Here is a 27,204-nt window from a genome sequence, read left to right on the forward strand (position 1 = left end):
AGACCGGACACGAGCGTTGGCTGGATTTATGACTTGTTTATTGAATGAAAATGATGTGTACGCGCGCGGAGGAGACTGGCGAGTGAGTTGAAGGATAACTGATGGTCGGCGAGGGGCGACGAGCGAAATTTTCGTTGATTTACAGTTCGGCTTGATTTTTTCATCTCCTCTTCGAAAAAGTTCGTATATACACTTACTGCTGCGTAAGCCGGAGTAATTGAATGGGAATTCGATGGCTCGGCTGCGCTGATTGAGTCGTATTCTGTGAGTATTTTTTTCGACTCGAAAATTCCGCCTAATCCCTCTTTGATACAATAATCGAGTAATCTCCGAGCGTCAGCCTCCGCTACGCCCAAAAGCACTCCTCTCTCGCACACAACAAACACTTTCATTCAAATCTCCCCTCGTTTGTACAGTCCCGCACAAAAAAGTCCCTCTTCCCGAACGAGCCGCTATATAGTATACATACTTGCTCTTTCTCTCTTGAGAGAGAGAGAGAGCGGAATAGGAAGAAAAGCCGCGCACGAAAATACAGGCTCCGCATTCAGCTGGTACTTGCTCCCTCTTCTTCGCTGCGCGATATGCAAAAGAGAGCAACAGGCGCGAAACGCGCTTACGCACATGCGCCGCCGTGTATTTAACGTTCGCGTGCATATTGGGTAGAGAGAGAGAGAAAGATGCGTCGCTATGCTGCAGTAGTATTCGCTGCATAGTCGCGTACGGGACAGAGAGACTCATTAGCGGCGGTCGAGTAATTTTCGAATGCCGGGAATTTGCCTTTGAAGTTCCGGTGTATTTTCGGCTGTTATACGTGCGTATTAAGCAGTTTTACAAAAAAAAAAAAAAAAAAAAAATGAAATATATAAAGTTGGTGTATAGCGTCTATTTTAGAGGAGTTTTTAGGAGTATAATTTAACGGTGTGTAGAGTCAAGCGAAATTCCTGTACTACGAGGATTGGCAGGTCGGTTAAAGTTACCGGACTTTCGGTTCATTTTACGAGACGCGACTCGACACTCTATACCTTCGTCATTAGGTGTTAGGTGCGAGTGCGCGAGCCTCTCTATGACTTAATGCTCTCGGCGGACTCATCGTTTTTCCCCTACTCTTTTCGCACGCACTCGCGAGCGTTATCTAATTTCTGAAAGCCAACTTTTCACTTCGATACACATAAAGATCGATATTCAGGTAAACGCACTCACCAATTCCCCAACTAAACTCCAGTAGCCTCGACATCCGGAGCATCCTCAGCTCTCTCTCTTTCTCTCTCTCTCTCTCACGAAGTTCGCCTTCGCTCTCGGATATTCGGCTTTCGCAGCATCTCCCGCTGTAACCGCATACACTCGCGCATAGGGCCATGTTGTACACAGAGAGCGCGAGTATATGCATGTATACGAGGCTATAGGGCGGGTGGGGGTATAAGCCGCCGGCTGAGCTTGATCGCGGCTTGCGCGGGCTCAGTCCGAGTCGCAGCCTCGCGCCGACTGCAGCTCTCCTCTCTTCCACCTCTTTCCGTGTGCCATACTTATCCTCTATAACCTCTCGTCGTTCGCGTTTTCCGCGCGCACGTTATCGCTCGCGGGGGACATTGTCGCTACTTCCGGTTATAGGTATAAGATTACCCGCGCGATCTCAGTGCAGCGCGGTGAGGACGAGTGCGCGACGAGAAAACAGTGTTTATGTAGGCTAATAAACCGCGTAGTCGCGTGCGAGGTATACGTGTGGCGAGGGTTGTACAGAGAAAGAGAGTATATAGACGTATATACTTGTAATAACTAGACCCGGAGAAGTGCAGCGTGTGAGGTATATGAAACGAGCATGAGGGAGGAGCATGAGAGATGAGCAGTACGGCCGGCGAGGCGAGGAGCCATCGCCTCGCCTACTACTCCAGGAGAAGATGGCCAACGACGACGACGACTCGGACGCTTCCATCAGCTGGGAGGACTTTATCGGTGAGTGAGTCTTCTTTTATTTACTTTGCGTGTACGCAAGGCTCCATGCCTACTACGCTGCACCTTCGGCCTAGTTCTCCGATAAGCCACCGCGACACGGTGAAAGCGGACGTTGTTCGTTTCTTTTTTTTTTCGGCTGTATAAGCCGCTTCCGAAAAATGTGGATAGCGCCAGCTTTGTTCGCGGAACGTCGATCACACAGTTCAAAAGGTCGAGCTACTACTGCCGCATACCGGCGCGACGAGTCGGCGCAATGACAGCGCGTGTGTATGCGTGTTATACGCTGTGCACCGCCCGGAGATGCAACAGTCGCACTGGGTCAGCGACCGATGCTGCATCTCCTCTTCGCATATGCAGTATCTAGTGTCTCATCGTGCTTGTGAGAGTATAGTGCAGTGCACTGGGTTGAATTATCCTCGATAGATGGGCGATCGTTACCTGTACTCGTGACGAGAGCAAGCACTCGTACAAGAAAGAGAGAGAAGGTATAGAGATACACGTACTTGGATATCGCAGGGGAGACAGCTTTATTGATTTTAATTCGCGTGTCTCGGCTCGTTCTGAGAAGCGCCGGGGGTTCGGGAGAAAGGATCCTTTTACTCGTTAAGATTATCCTTAAATTGGCGCTAAAGAGGGTTCGCTTCTTTGTATGAGACGGAGAGAGAATCTCTAATTGAGTCACGGCACAGTCTTTCAGCTCGACGTATTGTGTTACTGATCCACACGCTGTTATACAGTCCTAAATCGAGAGGATGCTAATTTTTTTCTCGGAAAAAGCGACGTTGGAGTGTTTGTTTTGTTTTTCGGTGAGATGAACGCATATCTCTCTCTCTCTCTCTCTCTCTGCGGGGGTGATCACGCTCGCGCGAGATATATTGTAACGTCGGTCAATATTTGCCGTCGCGGAGATGGGATGTATGGAACGAATCCGTGTTAAATTGAAACTCGAGCGTTGGGCTCGAAAGAAAAAGAAAAGAAGAGAAAATTGTGAAACCTTTGAAGTTTTTCGAAAGCTCCGCGAGTTACATAAATCGAGCGAGATTGTTTCGATGGGAGATCGAAGTTTCCAATCTTGTTTATTTATTAGGTTATCGATTAGCCATCTAACGTCGTATTCGTGTCGAATTGAATAATTGATGGAAACAGACGGTACGAATAAAATAGCGATCGATGCTAATTACGGAGTTAAAGTTGACTCGTGAAAATTTATCGATCGCCTTCAAAAGTTTAATCGCTCTCGCGATAGTATTTCAAACACACGAGGCTGAGTGTCATCAGTGAAATCCAAATAAAATTCGAGAGCCCGTGGTAAATAACCAATTTAGCAGCCTCGTATACCTACGTCAAAGACACACGCGCAGTTCACTCTCTCTCTCTCTCTCTCTCTCTCTTCGACTCTTATTCTCGCGAGAACCGAGAATAACTTTTAGAAACCATAAAGAATTCAATTATCCGACAGGAAGTAGGTGCTGACGTATAAAAAGGTTTATGTGGAAGAGTCGCGCGAGCGGCGAAAGCATTTTGTCGCGCTCTGGCCTTTGAGACCGTGCTGCAAGTCTCTTGACCCTTTGAAGCACCTTTTTCGTTGTTTGCATATTTATTTGCTCTATTTTCTATACGCCTATAGTACTGTACTCTCGTTTTGTCATAGAACTTGCGTCTTTTTATCGAACTGAGCCACGCGGCGATGAGCGAGTGATATTTATTACGCGTGAAAAGGAAACGTTATATACTTTTTAAAATACAAATGCAACGAAACGAACTGTGAACCTATAGATGGTAAGGGCCGTTTCCTATCGCTGTGCAGCAGGCGTTAGGACGATTCATGAATATTTTATCGAGCTACCTATACGTGTGGGCCCGTGAAGCGCGTAACTGTTCATTTTTGTCATTCGTGTCACAGCCCAGTTCATTGTTTATACTGCGATTGCTGCACTGATAAGCCGTAAGCTTATACAAAAAATACTCGTACACTCGGTCTTTTACTATAGAAGATGTAGAAGCTCACTCAATAGCGAGACGCTTTGCGAAGCTTAATGGAAAAACATAGACACTCCCCGACTTGAAACAATCAACAACAATCGAGTGAATTTCGACCATTCATCTCTCACCTCGGCGCGTGTACGGCTTTTCTCGCGCGCGTGCACTACACACACGACCCAAATTCCAAACCTGTTTGAAACACTCGTACAAGTCTCTCTCTCTCTCTCGGTCTATCTCTCCGAAAACGCATTTCCCAATCAAAGCCCATAAAACAAACTCGCGCCTCGAGAAAAGGAGGAGAAAAAAACACACTCTAGACTCCCCCGCGTTAAAAATAGCGGCTTCATTCCAAATGAAGCTAGTCGCGGGCGCTAAATGCCTGGAGCATCGCTCTTATAGGTGCGTTTTTGAAGAAAAAAAAACAGGATGAATGCATCCGTGTTTACGGATGTCGGATGGTCGATTTACTTCGTTTTGAGTGAAATCGACTAACTCTTCTCGCGTATGCCAAAACAGCCTCGTTGAAACTCTGCTAGATCTAACTGCCCGAGTATCGCTGTACAAGTATCCCATTCCACTGGTTGCAATGCCCGGCAATTACTTCCCACACTGCGGAGCCCTGGCGCCTTATCGGCGCGGCGCTTTCCCCCCCCCCCCACCCCCCTTCCCTACTCAGCCGTCTCTCTTTTACACTCGCGCAGACTGGAAAAGCGCTAAGCGTCCCGGATAAAAGATCTGCCTTCTTCGCGCGTTCCGCACATATCTCTTGCGCTCCGCCGCGGGCTTTTGTTTACGTTGGAGCGCCGGCAGCGGTCCTCTCTTTTTCTCTCTCTCTCTCTCTCTCGCGCGTGGATCGTCGCGCACATTTTCAACTCCCGTACATATATGCATCTGCATCGCTTCTGTGTATAAGCACCGAAGTAGCTTCGAGAGAGGAGGTTGCGCGCATTCCGATTGGTCGCGCCCACGCGGCGGCTGCAGCGGCGGCGTCGCGGTTCACTGACCTTCGCGCGAAACGCGTGTGTATGCGCACGGTGTGCCGTGTATATACTAGTAGTTGTACACTAGCAGTTGTAGTAGCCTATATTATGACCACGGAGTGGAGACTCTCTATCGCCGTCGGTTTTTTCCGGAAAATATAAGAGGCCGAGATGCTGCTGCTAAAGGGCGGCTTCTATGCGCAGACACAGCGCGTGTCTTTGTCGCGTGTACCGCTGCTCTTTTTGTCCGGCACTTGTTGCTCGTGCATGTGTGTATGCGATGCGCTGAAAGAGTTTTGTTTTCGGCGGCGCGGAAGCTTTGTGTGCATGTATAGCTGTAGGTATATATACTTACTTGGCGCGCATTGTTTCCGTGCCGGGTATTTGTGTTCCGATTCTATAAAAGGCTGCTACATACGCTTGTATTACTCGCTTTTTTGCGCGCGGCCGACTGAATTTATTAGGAAGGAGCTCTTTGCTGCTTTCGTCTATCAACAACGTGGTTTATCGTTCAATATCACCGCGGCGGGGCGAAACTGTATAATCCCCAACGTGACCTTAGAAATTAGTGGAGTAGGTGAAGGAGAGGTATACGTATGTCAGACTCTGGGAAGCGTTCCCAGGGGGATAATAACAGCGGCGGCTAACGAAGATGCGTGACAGGCTGCGATTAGAGGCGTGTATTATAATCCGTTTATTGTTTAATATGAGCACATCGCGCTCTGAACGAAGCGCCTGAAAAATCTCCGCGTAAGTACGTGATTTCTTTCCAACAGAGCTTCTTCTCGCTTACAGCCCAAGCTACGATGGGAAAACAAACATCTTCCTCTCCGGCGAGAGATCGTGATCTCGGCGCATCGATTGATATCCTCGTTTAAATCCCTCTGTATACGTCCAGCTCAACCTACACACAACAAACGGCCGCGACGAGAGATGCCCTTTCCCTCTTGTGCACAGGGTTGTTCAATAGGCTCTCCGCTCTCGGCGTCTACTTATAAGGCAACCCGTCCTCGCGTCGCGCCAAACTCGAGAGAGTCGCCGAAACGTCGCTTGTATACACTCTCTCAGCGTTGTGTATACCGAGAAATCGCGCGAGCGAGCAGTTATAGGGGGGGGTAAAAAAGGCCCGCCTTCCATGGAAGAAGACACTCGCGCGGGGCGATCATCGATATTGTTTTTCTTCGTGCGCTGCGCGGCAAAAAAGGCTTTGTGGGAAAGACAGCAGCGCGTGTTGTGTTATTATACCGGGAATCGACGCTTGAGATTTCGAGTGTGTGAGAGAGCTGTGCACACGACGACGGAGGGAGACGCCGGGGATAAAAAGTTTAATTCGCAGGATGAGCGAGTTCCTCGTGCGTGTGTATATGCAGATGAGAAGTGCGAGAGCGTATTAATCAGTTTGAATTCGCAGCAACGCGTTGAAACGTATAAGAGGCCTTTCCGGCTGCATATCCGTCTCGTAAACTTTGCGCTCAATCAGGCGCCTCCGAAATTCATAAAACGGTCACACTGCAGCAGTGTCTCTTTATCTATCGAGAGCGCGAAATCCTGCTTCCTCTCGAGTGCAGCGCATCCTGCCCTTCGGCAGATACCGCTATAATATTATATAGTGTACGTTCTCTTAGTCTTGTTTTTCCAAGAGGCACATAACGCTACGACATGCATATTTTCCATACACACACGCACGCACACAGTCGCTCTTCGGAGAATTCTCTCTCTCTCTCTCTCTCTCTCGAGAAAGAGGGAGAGAGACGACGAGCTTTTTTCGCGTCTCGCCGAGTGTGACCGCGTGTGTGCCTATCCGTAGCTTTTTTTACTGTGTATACTCGCTCGAGCGAGAGATAACTACCGCTTGACTTTCCATCGCGCGAGAGAGCGGGATGCATATCCCGAACAAAAGTCCGATTTCAATAATCGATGGGTAGTTTTGGTCCGCTGCGCGCGCTTCATTTGCATACTTATTAAAACGCCGATCTCGCTTTCTTTCTCGTTTATTCTCCAGTGGCGAGCGATTTTTCCTAATGTGTCTACCCATTATATATGCGATTTCTTCATATAAGCGTTTGTTTAGAATCTATAATAAGCTCGCGATTACACCGTCATCATCGACTAAAATTATTTCATACTGCACGCATCGGAGAGAAATTCTAATTAGACACACATACACGCACAAGGTAAAAAAAACCGCAGCTACCGTATACGCATACATAATTAGACGCTTATCTTTCTCGCGGCGCCGAAAAATTTCTCCCCGAGAATTTATACACGAATCGAATTCGCGGCGTCGCGAGTCTAGGCGCCACTAAAAGTCGGCCCCGCGACGGCGGCCCAGTTCCGAGAGATCGAAAGCAGAGAAAGATGGATCGAGCGTCGAGCGAACACGCGTGTAAGTATGGAACTGCAGCACGCGCTGCCGCGAAACGGGAGAGATTCTGCTGATGCTTTTTTGCGGTCATAATACGATACGTGCGCCGTGATGAGTTTTGGTTTTAGCGAGCTTTCGATTTCGGTATATTTATTTATGCAGAGTTTGTAGATTTTCGTCGAGTGATATGATATTTTTGAAAAATAAATAGAACCTTTTTTCCCTCGCCTAGATTGCTTTATCACTCGTGCGTCTATTTGTTGTGTGAATCATGCGAGCTTAGGTATTTATAGCCTCCATAGAACGGATGATGTATTCTCGCGCGCGAATTTATCTTGTGTGCGCTCGATTGATTTTTGAACTATGCACCTTAATCCATCGTCGCGTACGGTATGTGAGATAAACTTTTTCTCAAGCGCTTATAAACTGTGGAAATCAAGCCCTTCATCAAAACGGCTACCGTCTCGCTGTCCCCGCGGACTAATCCCACGCTCTCGCTTTTAATATTTCGTTTCCGCTTTTTTTTTTCTCTCCTTTTCTCCCGTCTGACGAAGCTTCATCATCAGCAACTCCGATGCAGCTGAAGTCTCGCGCGATACGATACGCGACACGAGCTCCACTGCGGCGTCGGATTAACGCCGAGCAACTTCTTGATGAAGTTTGTAGAAAATGTAGAAGGCCGTGTGTCTGTGTGTCTCGTATGATTAAGTGGCCGAGTTATTTCTTTGTGCGCGAGAGAACGACACGCTTTCTTTGTTATGGGCTTGACCGAGTGGATTATATGTTTTTTAATTTTTCAGGCCCGTTATATAGTTTTGCGTATAATTTTTTCACGAAGAGAAAAACAATACCGTTTTAATTAAAACCGACACCGGCGAGCGAGCGTTTCCACAATTATAAGCTCGAAATTCTCCTTTCGCGGCGCCGCACTTTCGCGCGCGCACACACACACAGACGACGAACAAACAAAAAATCTGAATAAACCGCAGAGTCCTCTTATCTCGCTGCAAGAGAGAGAGAGAAAAAGCGCAACTCGCCCAAGGCCAGAGCGCGCGAACAGCGCGGCCGAGTCATTACTCGCGAAAATCGTGCGCATATAAGGCGGCATTAGCCCCCTTTTCCGCGTCACGAATTTCGCCCCGTGACGTGTATACCATCGTCGTCACCGCGCAGTGTATGTGTGTGGCATAATGACAATGATCGTCGCGACAACCGTCATTTCTCTCTATGCTGCAGCGCATATAATCCCGATGTGTATACGCGGACACAACAATTTCGAGATGCTCGACTTTTTTCCAATTACAAAAGCGCCGCGAGAGTGCTATGGCATTAGCATTCACTTCGTGAAAGATAAGCGCGCGGACGAGTCTCTCTCTCTCTCTCTCTCTCTCTCGTTTTTGGGGTCAGCAGCAGTATTTCCGCGCTCCGGGCTGTGCACATATGTATGTATTATATGCAGCGCGTGGATATAATAGGTGGGTGGACCGTGGAAAGCAGCGCCGGAGGCTCACCTTTACGTCATCCTCTTCGCGGCTGTATGTGCATGAACGTGATTTTTCCCCGACGACGATGAAGGGAAGATGTGTAATAAGTATAATATAGTCAGGAGGGAGACGCGACAAATTTCGATCTAGATATCTAAATCTGCCGGCGCGCGTTCCGTCTTTCGCGCTCTAAATATAAAGTTTCGAAACTGCTAAGCGGCGCTGTAGTATGTGCTGCTCTGCTGCTGAGGTTTCGAAACGAAATTTCTTTTACGACCCGATCTTTATTTGATTTTTGTAATAGAGTCTAGTTTTATATCGGCTTGGATATCGCTACCGCTGCAGATGTTTATTATCTTATGTAAAGCGGCTCTCTTTTGTCGAGATGCTTAATTGGAGAGGCGAGTTGTTGCGCAAGGAAATTGTTGCTCGTATAGAAACTTAATTTTTTTTTGTACTGGATTTTCAATCATCGCGGGGTTTAATACCCCAAGAACGCGCGGATTATTCATCGGACACGACGTCTCTCACAATAGCCGAGGAGGTAATTACACGCTGCGCCAAAGCTATACGAACTGAACTATCCGTTCGAGCTGCAGGTATACATTGTGCGCGTGTGTGCCAAAGTAGGCGGGCAACCCCGAATCCAGAGGAAAAAAAGACACACGCACACGAGTCCGGAGAGATTAGTCACTGTGCATCTCTCTCGCTCTCGTCGAGCTTTTTACACATAGCTCTGTAACCCGCTCGAGGGATCGACTTTATCATCTCATCCCGCGACGACGAGGCTCGTGAATAATTACCTCTCTCGCTTTCTCGTAACATTGCCAGATTGAAAAATGGCCGATCCTCTCTTTTTCATAATAGCCACAGCTCTGCAACCCTACAGCTCGCTTCTTCTTCTCTAAATACACACGAAGTATCTATACATTGTCGCCGGATGAGTCACGGCGGAGATCGTTAATTTGACGATTTTAGCGCGTCGATTAATTATGCGCGAGCACAGAATGTTTGCCTTTCTCTATATAAAGGCCGACCGGGGAGAGCGGAGTGTTGTGTATTTACTATTTAGAGATCGCGCCGCTGCGACGGCGGAGTTTATTCGGTACACATCGATATTTCAATCGGCGCCATACGAAGAGAGAAAAAAATAATCGAATTGAGTTTTCTGGAATCGGACTGGCCGTTCTCTGTTTGAGCTTTGCAGCTTACTGGCTAGCGACGCTAGGTGGCGCACAGGCGCTTTCCTCTTTCTGTCATCGGAATTTGCGCGCGGCGTGTACATATAGGGGTGTGCCGCTTGTGCCGAAACTGCCTTGTTGGGCTTTCTGCTTGGGCTGCTCATGCTTTAACAGTAATTTGGCTTTGTAAAAATATTAATTTTACTAATTCGGTCTTCCCGAGGCAGGTTCTGTGGTGAAAACATATTTTCTTTACAAATAATTTTGACCGTGTAAAGTTTTTAAGCAATTACACCACAGCGTTGATACTCATGGTAAGCTCCAATTCGATGAGATTGCAAGAGTCACAATTTTTTTTCATAAAAATCCAATATCCATCACGAAACAATCCAACATCAAGATTTCGCAACTCGAGAGGGATAGAAAAAGACAATGACACAATATCCCATCAAATCTAACGATCCAACCTCTTTCTCCTCTCTCCTACATCACTGCAGCGCATAGCTGTAATATAAAGACCGCGCAATCGAACACACTACATACAGAGAGTCGAACGTGTCTCCGCAACATCGCAATCGTCGTGTATCGTATAATCCTCGCAATATACGTGTCAAATCCATTAGAGAGCGATCGTTACAATATCCAAAGCGTAACGTCTCACTCCTCGCTCCATCCACAGCGCTTCCTGATACGTCCAGCATCAGCTGTTGCAGCAGCTCTCTCGCGCTCCAGTCGATGCCCTCTCGCGATTCGCTCTATAGACGAAGGTACTTGCGCAGGGCTATATATGTGTGTGTACGTACTAGACGCCAGACTGTAACACACGAGAAGAGACCGGTTTTCCCTGTCGCTGCGCGGTGCTAGTTAGTATGTGTGTGTGTCGCTGGCTGCACTCGGCATAGAAAACTCCTGCGGTCTGCTGCACCGGTGCTGCTGCCGCAGCTACACAGCCGCGCCCTGAGCGAGAGACAGAACTCTCTGCGAGTAGCCTGAGCTTTGTGCTGCATAATGTAGGTCTGTACGTGTGGTCGCACGCGACACTTTTCACGCGGATTTTCGTCGCTTGCAGCGATACTTTTCTTCGAGCTCAGCACGCGAGTTATAAAAGCTACGCTTCGACGAGGAAAGCGTATGCCGCGATTCGTCAACCCTTGAAAATAAAAAAAAAAATGAAATACCAGCTCCTCTCATAATAGCTGCATTATATACGCAGCGGAGAAAAACGATTTCACTATGCGCGGCAGAGGTTAATATCTGTAGTACGCGGCATAATAAGGTCAGCCAGCACCTTGGGCTACATATCCGGGGAGCACAGAGAAAGAGAACTGCTCTCTCACACGCCCCCCTCCGATATATATTGTGCGCCTAATCGGCGATTGTGTCGGCCGACGAAAAAAAAAGCTGCTTTTCATGCGTGCATCTGATATAGGCACACGCGTGTGTGGCTCGAAAAAGCCACTTGTTAACGCGCAACGTTCTTCCAGGGCAAATTTCGCGAAACTTTCCAAGCAGCTGCATCAGAGACTTTATGTTCTACGCGCATTATACTGGTGTGCTTTAATTCTAACGAAACCGCGCAGTACAAACTCTCATCTCCGCCTTAGCGAGACGGAAATACCGCAACGCCTCGTTAATTACCGAAATTCGGCCAGCCGTCGCCGAAAACGTCTCCATCCCTGCGTCATTTCCCCTGCGTATATCTTTCAATTACAAACACGCTCTGCATTCGCACAAACATTAAAAAAAAAAAAAAAAAAAAAAAACCGTCGCATTCGTCACGAGATAAAAGCACGTGTGCAGCGCGAGTCAATCGTTAGCTCGAAAAGAAAGGAATAAAAAAAGCGCCAGCGCAGCAGTGGACGCACTTTCTAACTGCGCCGTTGAAATTGATTTGGTTCGCGCGCGAGCTGTTACTCGTTAAAAGAAGCGGCGCGTGTTGTACATGCGCAAGCGCGCTTGGATTGAAATTTCACAAAGTCTCCATTATTCCGTTATCTCTCGCGCGGCGGATTAATCCGCCGACGACTCGCGTAAATTATTATACGCGTATTTATAGTCGATGACGATGTCGCGTATACGTAATACGCAAACGCTTTCGCGTATAGGAGCCATGCGATTATATATTATACTCGTGCGATTTATCGGCTTCTTTGTTGTGCGTCTCTGTGCTCTTCTTCGGCTAATCGGCGTAATTGCGCGTCATGTGTGATGTTGATTGGAGCTTGGCGCGCGACCGAGTTTTTGTTCCTATAGACGAGAACGAAAGGCGCTGATGTGGCGCGAGGAGCGAGATTCGGTGAAATTCGAAGTCAATTATACAGTGTATAAGCGCTGTAATGTGTAATGGGCTTTATTAGTTTAGTTGATTAGACCCGAGCTGCACGTGTATGTGTGTGTGTGTGTGTGTGTGTGTAATGGAAACTCTCCCCGGGGGAGTATATAGTGAATAATTTACGGCGCGTTATTACTTTACGATCTACTTACCGTACATAGACTCGCGAATTGAAAAAGGTAATTGCCCAGGGATTTCCATCCGCGTAATGACATCGATGCCGTGTAAATCATCGTCGCTCTGCATAATATATGTATACTGGGCATTTTTATTGCCCGCTCTATTTTCCAGAGTCGGAGACTTTTAGCGTGTTTTCGGAAGGTCTGTTTGTTTTGCCCGGCGCGAGGTAACGTTTCACAGCTATTTCTCCGTCGTCGACGGACGGGTAGCTCTTAGGGGGGGGCGGTTTAGCACGCGCGCAATTCAAATAAACACGCCGCGATTGCATTCCTGCTCTGATGGGCCTCGCTGCGGCTCGTTTTAATCGCGTAGCGCGAGAAATTGTAAGGGACGAGATTTCCGTCGATATTCTATTATCGAAATATTTCCGTCCCTGAGACCCGAAATAACCTCCGTAAAAAAAGAAGCATACGCGCATAAGCATTCGAGTAATCCAAAACCATAAAACGCGTCTTAAGTGCTTCGGAAAAAAAAATCCGCCCACTCTCTCTCTCTCTCTCTCTCTCTCTCAGCTCAACGAACACGACGGAGCAGTCCGCGGAAGTGAAGTGGCCACACCGGCGAGAGCTGGCGCAGTGCACCGTTAAAAAAAAAAGAACGAGTTCGTGTGCAGTGGTATATAGGAAGATGCGAAGAAAGGAATTTGGAGTAAAAGCAGCGAGTCGTCGCCTCGTGCAGTTTGTCCGCTGCATACAAGAATGACTCGAGGAGAATAAAGATCTCTCGAGCTCTGCATGCTGCGCTGTATACACTCGGCGAATGTCAAGTCGCGAGCTCACGTACTTTCGTTTATACAAACGAGAATCGTTACGAGCTTCGTGTAGCGTGGAATACGTAATTTGCTTGTTCGTTCATTAAAAGCCACTCGCAAGAAAGTTGCGGGTATGCGTGTGTGTGTGTGTGTGTTTTCAAAATTCGGCGATAAAACGCGCTTCCTGTACGGAATTTTTCTCATAGACGCGGTGTTTAGCTTCTTACGTAAAAAGAGGCCTGTGGGAACGTCGATATACAATGTGGGAATCTAAACAAACATTTTTCGGCGATTACGACGCGCGGCCGTAATAATATTCGCGACGATAGTATTATACAGTAATAAGCGCCTCGGGACAGTAGACAGAGCGATATAGCTTGGTATTAGTGGGTATTGAGTTACAAAACACTGGAAAGGGGAGAAAGAGCAAGAGATTACAATGAGAAATAAATGAGCGATAACGAGCCGTAAGCCCCGTGTAATAGCGGTAACGATGCTTTTATTGCAGATTATACCGGCAATATAAAGCGCGGCGGTACACTTTTTTCCTCCAATTCCTCGTAACGACGTGGGAGGACTAGAGCGCGGAATTATTACAGGAATCGATACACCGCGAGAGCGCACAATAAACACATCCGAGGCGCTCGCTCATTTAAAATTGAGATTTACGGCGCATTCATATGTAAAGCCACGGGTGCGTTTAAAATAGCCTTTTTTATAATACCCACGCGCCGATTTTAAGACTCCCGCGTACCATCGGCAGGAAAGAAAAAGGGAGGGGAGGGGGGGGGGAGAGATTTATTCGCGCGAACGTGAGCGAAAAAAGCTCGCGCGGCGGTAGTGACAATTAGCCGCGGAAAGAAGAGTGGGGAACGAAAGGAGAGAAAGGGCGGAAGGCAAATATGACTGGTATCCTTTGGAATTCGACTCGTCCTGCGCGCCATTGTGCAATTCTTCGTTGCGGGCCGTGTCAGGCCTGCGCGTATACGACGACGACGACGAGATCCAAAGGAGGAAAGAGAGGATGCGGATTATGGAATGTGAATTATTGCACACGTCGCTGCATCGCCGCCGGTCAACTCTCCGCTCCTCAGCTCTCTCGCGTGTGTATTATATTATACGCAGTATACACGCACGCACGTGTGCAATGTACAACGAGAGCAGCGCGGGACGATCTATGTGCTTTACGATTCGCCGCCGCGGCGAGAGAGAGAGAGAGAGAGAGAATTGTCGGGGCCACCCGCTCGCCGCATCTGATATTATGTTAATTAGACCGCCTTGTCGTTGGGTATGTTTAGGAGACGCGCTTAGGCCGCTGCTCTGTCTCTCTTGGAGATGCTGTGCGGGGGCTTGATTAATTCAATGCCTGCGGAGAGGGAGAGATTTTACCGCTACTGTGGGTGGACTTAGAGAGAGATAGATCGGTATCGCTTGATATTATGGAGCTTTTTATCGAGAGCAGGCAGCGTCCGATGTAGCGCCGATCGCGAGAGCGTGTGTAAATGGACGTTCGATGTTTGCCCAAGGTTGAGACGTATTTACGGACCTTTTGCTCTTTCGGAGCTCTCTCCGATACATCGGCGATGCAGCTTGTGATGGCTTTGTTCCGTTGATTTTCTCTCTCTCTCTCTCTCTTTCTCTCTCGTAATGTAGGGATGATGATGGATCGATTTTTTCGGATTCTCGGGATCGGCCGCGCGTGGACGTCTTTTTGTGGCTGGGATTTACGGAATATTTCGCTGTCTGGTCTACCGCGACTATAATAGAAGTATACGAGTTGTGCGAGTAAGAAAAGTTTATAAATATTCCCGCAGCCTTGAACTAGTTGCGATAGCGAGATCTCGTCGTTTTATGACCAACGCGACTGTTGAAAATTCATTAACAATAGACGCGCAACGACTCTCTCTCTCTCTAAAATAAATGGAGGTTAAGGTCAACGCTCGCTCCACTAAATCTCCTCTTTTTATATGAACAAACAAAGATACGCATACAGAGTCGCTTTTGCGCGGAAAACGACGCTCGCGCGATGACTAATTGAATCTCCGACGCGTAATTTTTTATTAGCGCATCGCTTCCCCCCGCGATAACAGCAGACGAAAAACAACATCATCTCACGCACCATTGAACTTGCAATTTTTTTCTCTCTCCCTCTCGTGCACGCACAACGATAATAGCCGCGCGCGCGCGCGCGCGCGTATGACTAATGCGGTTCTCGTATAAAACAGCAGCAGCATCCGACACATCTGTGTACGTTGGCAAATTTGATAAATATTCTCTGCAAGTCAGGCCGTCAGTAGTCGTGCAATTTCCCGCGCGCGCGCGCGCGACACACGAGATAATAAATAGGATGAGGAGAGAAGGACGATGACCCAAACGATGCCCGCGTGTAGGTATACACGCGCGGTATCCTGTGTGTACTTACTGCACAGTCGTGAGGCTCTCGCTCTTGGTGGTGTGCGCTGGCCTTTGTTTCCCAGCCGGACCTCACGAACTTGTAGGCAGCCCTCTCGTGAGGGGAAGCTGCCGTGTTATACCGTTCGAGAGAGCTACTAGTACTTCTCTCTCTCTCTCTCTCTCTCTCTCTCTCTTTTCGAAAAGAAAAGAAAGCTCGAGTTCTCTGCTGCACTTACGGCTCTACGTGTCGTATTCCATTGTTTAGAACTCGATACCGATAATGTCAAGCTATAGTAATCGCTTACACGTACGAGCGATTCTTCATCCTTGCCGTGTACTGAAGCGAAAGCTCGCGGTGAGAGAGTTAGATGAGGATCGTGATTCGGTAAATATGAAAGCGAGGGAGAGATATTTCATTGAATTATTGTTTCCTTCATTTCTTTTCAGCTCGTCTCGAGAGAGTTTTCAATTTTTCACTTTCATTGTTCTCTCCCTTTTGGTATGCATAATTTTGTACTATTATTAACGTTCAATGTTTTTCTCGTCTGTTGCAGGTGAGTGAGCGGAGGGACAGCCTCCGGTTAAACGACGTGTGCGTGAGTTACCGCAGATTTCGAATATAAATTATAATCCGCAACGGATGTTTGTTTACGTTCTCGTCCCCCAGTGCACTACGCGCGCGTGTACCGTTATATAGTCCCTTCGATTAAGCTCGATCATCATCGTCACCCCTCTTCCACGCGTTAAGCGTATAAATATCCGTATCAAAAGTCTTGCTCGTCAGGCTCTTTTAAGAGAGATTCGAAAGTGAATGACAAGCCTGTAACGATTATTAATAGCCCATAAATACTCATTGACAGACGTTTACGTCGCGGATAAAAGTGCGCGCGATAATTTTTAATTTCCGCGTAGTAGCGTAGATAGATATGGTGGTCTTTTTATAACCCAGAGAGACAAAAGAGGCTGCAAAATTAGAAAGCATTGCGCAGTAAAAACTATGTGTAATGAGGATATGCGCAAAAAGTCCGTTCCGATTTTCGACAAACTTTCCCAGCACGCACAGGTATGTAAACACACACACACAAGACGATCGAGTGCGATATCGTCCCTCTCGATCCGCGCAGCAACCTTGTACATAAATGAAAACGTTAAAATTCCTCTTTCTCTCTCTCTCTCTCTCTCTCTCTCTCGATTCGCCATCATATGAAAACGCACGGCGGCGGCATACCTGCGCGGATTTCTCGCAAAACCAAGAGCCCAAGAGCTGCTCCCCGAATAATCTTCCTCGCTCGATCGTAAAGAAAACTATAAGCGCGACGCCCCGCGTAGGGACATTACACACACTCGTACACTTGTGTGTCCCTCGTCGCTTTATCGCGTATGAATTGCGCCTCGAGCGTCGCGTCTCTCATATACTCCCGATACATTTGAAAGTCGAATCTTCCCGCGCGGCTGCAGAGCCGACAGTGTATGCCGTGTGTGTATAGAAAAAGAGAGAATAAAGTTGCGAGAGAGAGAGAGAGAGAGAGAGAGAGAGAGAGAGAGAGAGAGAGAGAGAGAAGGGCTCGTGTATTTTCTGGCATTTTTGTTTTGTAATTAGAGGTAGATGAGGTGCCGGCGATAAGCGCGGAAAGAGAGAGAGAGAGAGAGAGAGAGAGAGAGAGAGAGAGAGAGAGAGAGAGAGAGAGAAGATGGATCGATTCGCCGTGTGTGTGTGTGTGTACGATGAGGCTTATCGGTCGGCTTGTATACAGCTTGTTTTGTTGTCTGTCCTCTCTGCCGAGGGAGAGTAATTAACGATGCGGATATTAGAGGCACAGGCTGTCGGAGAGAAAAAATGCCCGAAGATGATCCTCCTAAATTATGTAGGTTAATCCTCCGGTCGACGCCTTTTTCCCTCTCTCTCTCTCTTTCTCTCTCGCCTTCCTTTTACCGAAACGCGATGCATTCCTAGTTATTGAATCACTTTGCGTGCGCGCGACGAGAGAGCGAATGCCTTTTACCATTATCTACCTATATAATTATACGCATGTACGAGCGACTTGATCGAGGCGTTTACAAATATTCCTCAAGGGCCGATCATCCATCATGAGAACTTGGTGGAATCAGTGGTCAAACGCTCCGCGCGCACACAGCTGATGCATCCGAAAAACCGCGCCAAAAGTCTCCCTCGCTATTCTTTCTCCTCCTCCTCCGCCTTGAGAGCGAGAACCCGAGCACCGCGTGCCTCTCCACACAATCTCTCGTCCATCTCTCCTCTCCCTCACACACATACACACACACACAGGCTCTCCACAATACAACTCTAACCGCGCGCGAGCTCAGCGCGTGAGTCATCGGCGGCGCAGCGCTGACTGCGCTATGCCTCTCGTTGTAATTCATCGGGACGATGATGATTGACTCCCCTACCACCGCCACTACTACACAACTCCTCCTCCTCGAGCGCACTCCGCGAGCGAGCGCTCTGTCAGTCGGATGCGTGTAGAGTTATCGCTCTCGATTTCGTGACATTTCGACGTGTTTTTTTTTGTCTTTCTTCCTTCCTTCGCTGGAACACTCTGTGATACCGGAGACGCCGTGTGGATGTGAACAGTGCGCGGAGATAAGAGGAGGAGGAGACAGTCGAAGAGCGATGCGCTGATGAAGGAGAGGAGACACCCAGTTCGAGTCGAGCTGCGCGTGACGCCGGAGCGAATATAAGCTTCCAGTGTGTGTATGTGCCTCTCGGATGGATACAGTACTGTAACAGAATTGAATTTTCGGTGCGACGATCGGTTTGTTTTGACTCGAGGTCGCGCGCGCTGATTCACGAGTCGATGCAGAATCGCGCGTAGGAAGCTTGTATAGCAAAGAAAAACCAGCGGCGTCACAGCGGAGAAGAAGAGGGAACGATCCGACACTCGTCGTCGAGAGTGCGGCGCTGAACTTGCATCGCCGCACACATACACATACCGAAGACGGGCGAGAATTCCAAAGCAGCTCTCGTCGGGTCATGCCGTCGACGCTCGATGGCCCGTGAAAGCGAGGTATATACATGTATATAATAAGTAACAATGCAGTCGCACGGAGAGAAAAAAAAAGAAAGAGCGACGGGGCGATTCGCGCGAATGAAGCGCGTCGATACGCATAAAGCCTGCGCGCGTGTTATTTTCGGCGCCGGCTCTATGAATAACTTCTCGATCGGAGAGCGTGTGCGGGAGAGAGAGGAGAGAGAGAGAGAGAGAGAGAGAGCATGAATGGAAAGCCTGTGCGTGCTTCATTCAAGAAGTGCGTAAACGCGCGCCTTGTAGCTGCTTTCTGGGAAAGCGACCAACGGCTCCTATGAATTCGGAAATTAACCTGATGTGTGCGATCGTTACGTAATCGTTGTGAGCAAACTCGATTACTTCGCGTAATAACGACGTATCGCATCCACCTTGGCGTGTAAGCGTTATATTATACCCTCGATGACTTATAAAGCCATCTAGCACTGCGCGCATTACACGTGTAATCCCTCCCCGCCCCCCCCAAGCATCGAAGGCTCGTATCGAGGGCGGAACACGAGTTGGAAAAAAAGAAGCATCGCGCACACACGTCCTTCTACGAAGACGCGGAGTAGGCTCTCGGCAAAAAAGCGCGCGCGCCTAGCTGCAATTCCGCGCAAAATCGCCTCTCCACAAAGAGTGCATAAATCAAGCCGGTTCTCTCTCTCTCTCTCTCTCTCACTCGCTCGCTGCTGAGAAAAGCTCGTTAATCAGGAAGAGAAGCAGCGGCTTTCTGTCGTCTTCTTCTTCTTCGCCGCCGCCGCCGTCGACGATGTGTGTGTGTGTGTGTGCGCGGTGGAAGAGTATAAGCTCTAGGCTAGAAGCGTGCCGTTTTTCTCCGGCCGCCCACCGAGACGTCCTCGTTCGGGAAAAGTGCTGGATTTTTTTTTCCACGGGGGGTATATGGCTCCCAGAGAGAGGAAGTTGGACGGACGTGAGACACCGGGGCAGGTATGCGTAGTGTAGGGCTCCGGTGTATTTATTTAGGTAGAGCGAAGCTGCAGGTGCGTGAAAAATTCGTGATTATTGCGCCGTCACGAATTACCAAGCTCGTATTATCGTTCGCTGACGCTTCTGGGTTTGCCTAGCTGGTAGCGTTGTAGTTTACTCCGGATTATGCAGCAGCGCAAAACTCCTTCGGCTCTTCCCACGCACACGCGGTATATAAGCGTAAAAGGGGCTCCCGTGTATAAAATACCGCCGCCGAGAGATAAACCTCTCCAGCTCTACCGAGAAAAAGATCGACTGCTGCATGCGGCACAGGTATATATCGGCGAGAGAGCCGCAAGTGACGGGGGAGGGGGGGGGGTCTCTCTGCGGCTGCTAGGAAACTCTCGAACTCATCTCCCGCCGCCATCGCCGAGTTTCCATGGAAGGCTATAGCGAGCGAGCGGTAGTAGTCTACCTGTTGCGCGCGGCGGCGAAGGCCGTACAGTATACAGAGCTACGTTCGCTCGGCGCGTGTGTTGAGCTGATGCTGTCGATTTCCCGATAGTCGCGATCGCTCAGAGATTCTTCTTGCTGCTGTGCTTTCGTGTGTCTGTGTTGCTTGTAGTTTGAAGTTTATTTCGTGAAGTGAAGCTGTTCATGGAGGACGGAGCTGTGTTAGTATTGAACGTTTATTGTCATACTCTTTGTGGAAAATAACCGCGTGCGGCAGCCGAGATTTTTCGTCTTCGAACATATTATCGACATGCGTGTGAGAGCGAGAGATTAGATATACGTTTTCGGGGGCAGCTCTTATTCGAAAGTATTTTTTTTTTTTTTTTTTTTTTTTAACACCTCTGTCAAGGCGTAATCTCTCGCTGTCGTCGAATTTCTCGCTCGACAATCCGATTACAGGAGAAGCGTCGATTTTACGAAAATCAAAATCCGTCGACTTTTCCAGAAGATTATACCAGTCGAGCCATTACGAAACTGCGTTTGAATAGAGTCTCTCGAATCGACTTGGCGTATATAGGATCTGTAGTAAACCGTCGTATACGGAATATCGCGCGTAGGAGTCGACAAGCCTTTTCCGCACGAGACGGCGAGTTTTTAACGACACTTACTGTACTGTAGACTCTCGTGCTCTTGCGCAGGTTAAACGCCGACTTTTACTCCGTTCATTTGCCTCTATCCTCTCGCCAAAGACAGACGGACGGAGTCTATATCTGGGATGACGTCGCGTCGGCGGCAGATATCTCTCGAGTGTCATTACTTTAATTAAATCCTAATTTCGCAAGCTTTCTGCGCAAGCGAGAGTATTAGTAAACAGACTGAGTAGCTGCAGCGAGTTGTAAGAGCTTTGGTCTGGTCTTTAGCCAACCTCTAACCAAGCGGATACCGACAGTCTCGTGCTGACGACGATAGGTGGCGCGTAGGCTTTTCTCGATCTCCCTCAGCGGAATCCGCGCGAGGAAGGCATATATGATAATGCTCTGCCGACGACCATATCAGAACTGCCTCCTTCGGCTTATGCTGTACTTAGGCCGCTCGTACTATAACTGCCTGAGTCTACTGTTACTGCAATAATATAGATCAAAGTACGATGTTCTCCACATTACGTACAGGTAGAGCATGTAGGCTCGTTCCGCAATCCCATACGCGAATACACGACACACATCGTCAACCACCTTCTTTCTCTATCGCAAAAAACGCGATATATATTTTCTCTCGCATACACATCTGCGCGAGAGATAACGAGAGAGAGAGAGAGAGAGAGAGACGAGCGAATCCTAATTCCCGTGAGTCGTCGGCGTCGGCCTCTTTAAAATAGCCCTCGCGCGCGATTTCTCCCTCGAACGCGCTCGTTTTCTCTTATATACGCTGTAAACCAGCTCGACGACAGGTCCGCCGCCGGTTTAATACATGTGTGCGCTCCTGATAAAAGAGACGCGCCAAAGAAGGCCGCGCGCGCGCGCGTTTTGTTCCGCGCCGAGCAACGACGTTTATTATACCGGGGAACCGCGATATAGAGAGATAGATATCACGGCAGAGAGAGAGAGAGAGAGAGAAAACTGGGCTTGTGGGAGAAATTCCTTGGATTATTCTCTCCCGTGCGCGCTTTCGTTTCGCGCTGCGTCTCTGGCGAGAAATAGTAGTTAGTAAGGCTAAATTTCAGGATCTTCCGACTGTTTTTTTGCGCATTATGTGCACAATGTAAATACGCGTGTTAGTGTATGTGGAGGGTATCGCGGTCGGTCGGTTGGAGAAAATTAGCGGACGATTTGTCTCGGCGATGTTTGCGACTGATACGGATGTATTTGTGTATGCGATCGTCTTCTTCATTGGTTAACGATATTGCGACGAGTGTGTGTGTGTGTGCACAGCGAGATAACGGCGTCTGCGTTGATTCGCCGATGCGATATAAATCGGATACTTTTTTCGCGATCGAGAATCGCGATGTTTGCTCTGCGAGAGATCGGCGATCGATTCGAAGGGAAAAATATCGATCGGTGAAATAAACCGCGCGACTTTTCGAAATAAGGATTGCGAGCGATAGCTTATCTCCGATACAAGTCTAATATCGTACGTATGAAAATTTAAAAAAAATCCGAAACGCCGCACATCGAAATAGCCTCATTGGCCAAGTTCAAGCGCCGATAATTCCGTGGAATGCACGTCCGACGATGACGACGACACGGAGGATCGGCTGCATGTATAATGACACGTCGGGCTCTACTCCTCGTAAATCCCGGCAATTTCGCTGCGCTCGGAGCATCGGGGCTAAATTACAGCTGGCTCTCGCAGACACGTAATGAGTAATTAAGTAACTCGTGCACTCGGTCGGGGCCACGTGCGCCGCTCTATACGCTATGTGCGTGTAAGCGCCAGGTGACGTGCCGTCGAAACTTTACGACATCGATGAGAGTCGTTTGATTTTTTTTTTCTCGAAAAATAACCTCGGATGTAAGTGTATGTAGCGGAAAGCGAAACGTCTACGAGATTGATAAAGCTAATGAGAGAATGACAGATCGCGCTGAGCGATATGTGTCGCAACGAGCCGAGCTGTCGACGGCTGCGGAATTGTTGTATTATACGTCTCACCGGTTTTCTAGATTTTACGAAACGACACGTAAGTTCAAGTCCTTTGTAGTCGCGGTGACATAACTCTCCTTATAGCAAGCCACACGACTGACTCCGCCAGCTGTGTATGTAATCCAAAAGAAGCAGCGCTCGACAACAAATAACGCGTCCGTATTTGTTCGCGCCGTAAACGGGCACCACGATAAACAATATCCACATCGCTCTCATGCGATACAGCCGCGAGATATATTGTTATTATCGATATAGCGTCTACGCGGCTTATAAAATCCTGCATAACAGCAATTTACGAGTGACAGTTATGCATATCCGCATGAAAAGCCTCTGACTCATCAACGTGCATATAGTCGAGCCGAAGTCATTCCCCCCCCCCCCCCCGATTCGAATTGAGGTGTCCTTCCTCTTGCATAACCCTCTATCACTAGTGCAAAAAATAACCTCCCCGATTTTTTCCCATCATAGGTATTATAGACACATATAGAGAGAAAATGACACACGAGGTAGAGACAGAGAGAGAGAGAGAGAGAGAGAAAACGGAAGAGAGATAAGCCGAGGTCGAAAACGTGCAGCGAATCGATGTGGGCACGTTTCTCGTGACTGCAGCCGCCGCCGTCGAGAGGAAAAAAATCCTGAGAAGTCTCGACGACGTCGGTGCATGTGACTTATCGTCGCTGCTGCGCTGTGTTCCTACATATACATAGCGAGAGCAAAGAGGGATTATGCATGCGGATACATTATATCGCAAATTGATATGCACCGGACGGCAGTGCGGTCTTTTTTTTTCTCTCTCTACAAGACAAACGCCGCGTATAGAAAGTCCCTCTCTCTACGATCTTTCCGTTTATCCGCCTTCGATAAGCCGCTGTCCCGACCGATGCGATTGCCTAATTAAAAATTTATCGGCAATTAATTTAACCGATCTACAACGCACCCGCAGTGTGCAATCGACATACACTCCTTATGAATTGAATTTCAAAAGCACTCCGTATCGCGATAATTTTTTGCGCGTTCTCTCTAAAAATAAAAAATCGCGGGAAAATATAGGCCAGGCGCGATAAAATATTCCACGCGATATATAAATTTCCAAGCGCTCGCACACTCGAGAGCTCGAGAGGTATGCATATTTCAGATGCAGCCCGCGCGACAAGGCTCTCTCATTAAAAGCTAAGTACAAAGCCGGCGTCGCTCTGCACTCGAGTTATATAGCGTAGCAGCAGAGTCTAACGATCTCCGGGCACGAAAAGTCGCGCGTTGCGATCGTTTATACACACGGCATCGATCTCTTTCGCAACACACACGGGGGGGCCTGTAATCGCGCGCGAGTCCGCGCCCCAGGCCGCGATAAGATAATTGTCGAAGATTATCCTCTGCTCGATTTTCTTTTTATAAATGCATCGGGCGTTTTCCTAATAGCGGCTGTGTGTAACGTGTTTATATCGACGAAATTTTCATCTCAATCCACTCGCGATAGCTATAATTCAGCCCGAGAGTTTCTCTCGATTCAATTTCAGACGCGCGCGAGAGCTGATTTGTTTGTCACTCCATTACACCGAACGATTTTCAATTATATCAACGCTCTAATGGAGAAAGCGTTTTCGCGCATATAATCGTCGATAAGGCAATTAGCGTCGCCGTCCCTCGTGTGCATATATATATATATATAGCATATATATAGCATATATATAGCCGAGCCCATAAACAAAGCACGTCCCAACAACACACTGCACACTGCAGCGAATTTACAATTCATCTCGCTCTCCTCGCGTCGTATGCACTCTCCGATCGATGAACGAGTATCGAATCCGGAGAGAGCAATTAGCCGAACAACGAGGCGCACTCGAACACGTTCGTTGTTTAATTTCGAGCACAAACACACGGTTCGCTTCACTGAAAAATTAACGCATATAACGCGCGAGCCCCTCGCGTATGCGTCGTTCTCGACAAATTGCGCGCCAACAAAGCGTCGCTGCGCTCAAAACAAGCTCCTTGACGAGCTCTCTCGACTCGTTATATTTTCGCCTCGTCGCGAAGAAAAACCTACGCAGCGTCAACACAAAGGGTTATATTCGCGCAAGCGAGGGGGTTGCACGTGCAGTTTACATACGGAGACTTTTTGTCTGACTCACGTCTTGGCCGCAGCAGCGGCGGCATAAAGCACGTGTATACTACGTGAATCACACACACACATACACTGGGCCGAGTTGTGGGTCTGTGTGTTCCTTTTTTACCAAGACGCTACTGGCGCCGTGCGGATCCTCTTCTTCTTCTTCGTGTGTCGCGGAGTATAGTATAGTCTCTATTTTCGAGTCCTTTTCAGAGCGCGCGAGAAGAGAGTCGAGTTATCGGGGATATACACGCGAGCTTTGAAATAGAATTGCTCGAGAGAGACTTTACGGCCGTGTGTGCCGTAAAGACCGAATTAGTTGCTCTGGAGTGGATTTTTCGAGTGCTTTATTTAGTCGATATACTATACTCGGCTCTGCTTTTTCGGATGAATGAGACGTGCTGTAAAATACACACAGCGTTGACTCTTCTTTCTCAGATCGAATCAGTCGCCTGAATCACGAAACTGGTTCACTGGAACTCTCTCGGCTCTCTCGGGAGAATTCGTTACGGCCGCTCGATCGAAATTGGCCGCAAATCATCGTCTGCATTACCAATATCCGCTATATAACAGTGATATCCTCGACTGTCATCAGCAAGCGATGTATCACTCTGTATCACCGAGACAATGAATGAAACAATTTTCGTTACTCGCACTTTTTTAAACGGTATACACTGTTTAACGAATTCCCGAGCGAGGCATTGTGCAAAGAGCGCAAAAAAGCCGAAGCTTCGCGATTTATGACTAGAGACGCAGTTCCGCGTGACGTGCCAGTGGAAAAATGTCCGGTAATCAACGAGTTGTATTATACGTTTAAAAATAACACTAACACGGATCTTTCGTAATTTCGATTCCGCGGAAGTGAACTCGCGGATACGTTTGTTACTGAAATGGAAAATCGATTCTTTTACACGCCTGTATTATTCAGCGAATAGCGGATTTCATCGAGTTTCGTAGAAAACGTTACATTGCAACGCAAGATTTATTCGAGATGTATAAATAACGATTAGTATTTGACTGCGTCACTGACTTCGGAATTACTTCTGTTTAATCTCATCCAAGAGATGAAGTTTCTAGCATTGGCGCTTATCTCACGTCGTATCTTTTGCATATGGAGCAATCGCGGCAAAAAACGATAGATCAAAACAATATCCGTCACTGCTATACGTACATTAAACATACAAACCTCGCGTGGTTTATTCATATCCTGAAATTTTTCGCTTATTTTCCCGGGATTTTTCAAAACCGACCAAAAACCAATAATCAAAAATCAAAGTCAGAAAACGCATCGTCCGAGAAAAGCTCTCTCGCGCGAAGAAGAACCCCCCCCCCCCACACACACACACACACACACACACTCCAGCAGCAGCCAAGCCAAACATCCGGCCGAATGTAAGCCTCCTCTCCGCGCGTGCGCATATATCCGGCTTTAGAAAGTTCGGATCGAGCTATATAATACACTATGCACTCGTATCAACGCCTCGCGCGAGATTAGGCCCGGAATCGGCGGAACACGCGCGGTGAGATCGCGTGCGCGTTGTTGTATACATATATATACATATATATGTACAGCGGCGCGACGGCGGGTTTCACGTCTGCCGCCAGGGAAATTGGAAACGAGCTGCGCGGTTTTAATACTGTTGTTTCCTCGGGCTTTGCTGTCGTTATTTTATTTTTCTCTTTCGCCTCTCGCGAGATTGGCCGGTATAATCGAATGTGTGTGTGTGTGTGTGCGTAGTTTCCTCGGTTATATTGCTGCCGCTGCGCATTAAACGATCGCAAATGGAGTTGCGGTGTAGTTTAGCCGGCGGATGTCTGTTCGCTGGGCTCAGCTCTGACGTCGAGGCTTATTGTTATGATAATGGAATCGGGAGAGTTTTACGAAGGGACGTGTGTGCACTGTGCAGTTGCGGGCATGTGTTTGTTTTATTTAGTCTGCAGGCTGTGCTTCTGCAGCCGCTGCTATATGCATGTCTGACACTGAGCGAGTATAGCGCTCTGCTGGAAGCAGAATTGTATTTTCGCTGATAAAGAGTAAAATAAATGTGCGCGAGCGTATACGCGTAGCCGTAATTTGAATTCGAATGAGCTTCGAGAGAGAGAAAGAGAGAGAGACGAGGGTGGGTGGTTTACCTTATTTTTTCAAAGTACCGCGACAACGGTCATCTCCATCTGAATGTAAAGTATATAAGCCGTGTGTTCACGTGCTAGATTGACATCAAGAGCATCTCAGGCGTACTATGATATGTGCGAGAGGCTGCCCATGATCAACCTTGTGTGCATGCATCGCGTCAAAGTCTCTTTAATTCTCCCTCGTAAATTTATAGATCATTTCGAGCTACCGTTATCCGTGAATTCGAGTATATTTTTGGCTCAAATTTTCGCTTTCAGTGCTTATGCCTATAAATAGTTGCAGCCCAAGCAACAGCAGCAGCAGCAGCAGCGGCCTAA

The 27,204-nt window shown here is 48.1% G+C and overlaps 1 protein-coding gene across 3 annotated transcripts in view; it reads left to right on the plus strand.

Annotated features, from left to right (window-relative positions):
- The first annotated feature begins 1,450 nt into the window (after window positions 1-1,450).
- The window catches only part of LOC100121913, a 35,166-nt gene continuing 9,412 nt past the window's right edge, over window positions 1,451-27,204 (plus strand). The window contains exon 1 of one of the 3 annotated variants that reach the window (XM_008211476.3): window positions 1,451-1,950. In XM_008211476.3, the coding sequence (XP_008209698.1) occupies window positions 1,830-1,950 (121 nt within the window). In that variant the 5' untranslated portion in view covers window positions 1,451-1,829. Of the gene's footprint in view, window positions 1,951-17,632; window positions 18,627-20,028; window positions 20,228-27,204 lie in introns of those variants that run through there. The other 2 variants (XM_001605470.5, XM_008211477.3) reach the window with 2 other exon arrangements.

This window comes from Nasonia vitripennis, chromosome 2 (genome assembly GCF_009193385.2).
Source record: "Nasonia vitripennis strain AsymCx chromosome 2, Nvit_psr_1.1, whole genome shotgun sequence".
NCBI classification, from domain to species: Eukaryota; Metazoa; Arthropoda; class Insecta; order Hymenoptera; family Pteromalidae; genus Nasonia; species Nasonia vitripennis.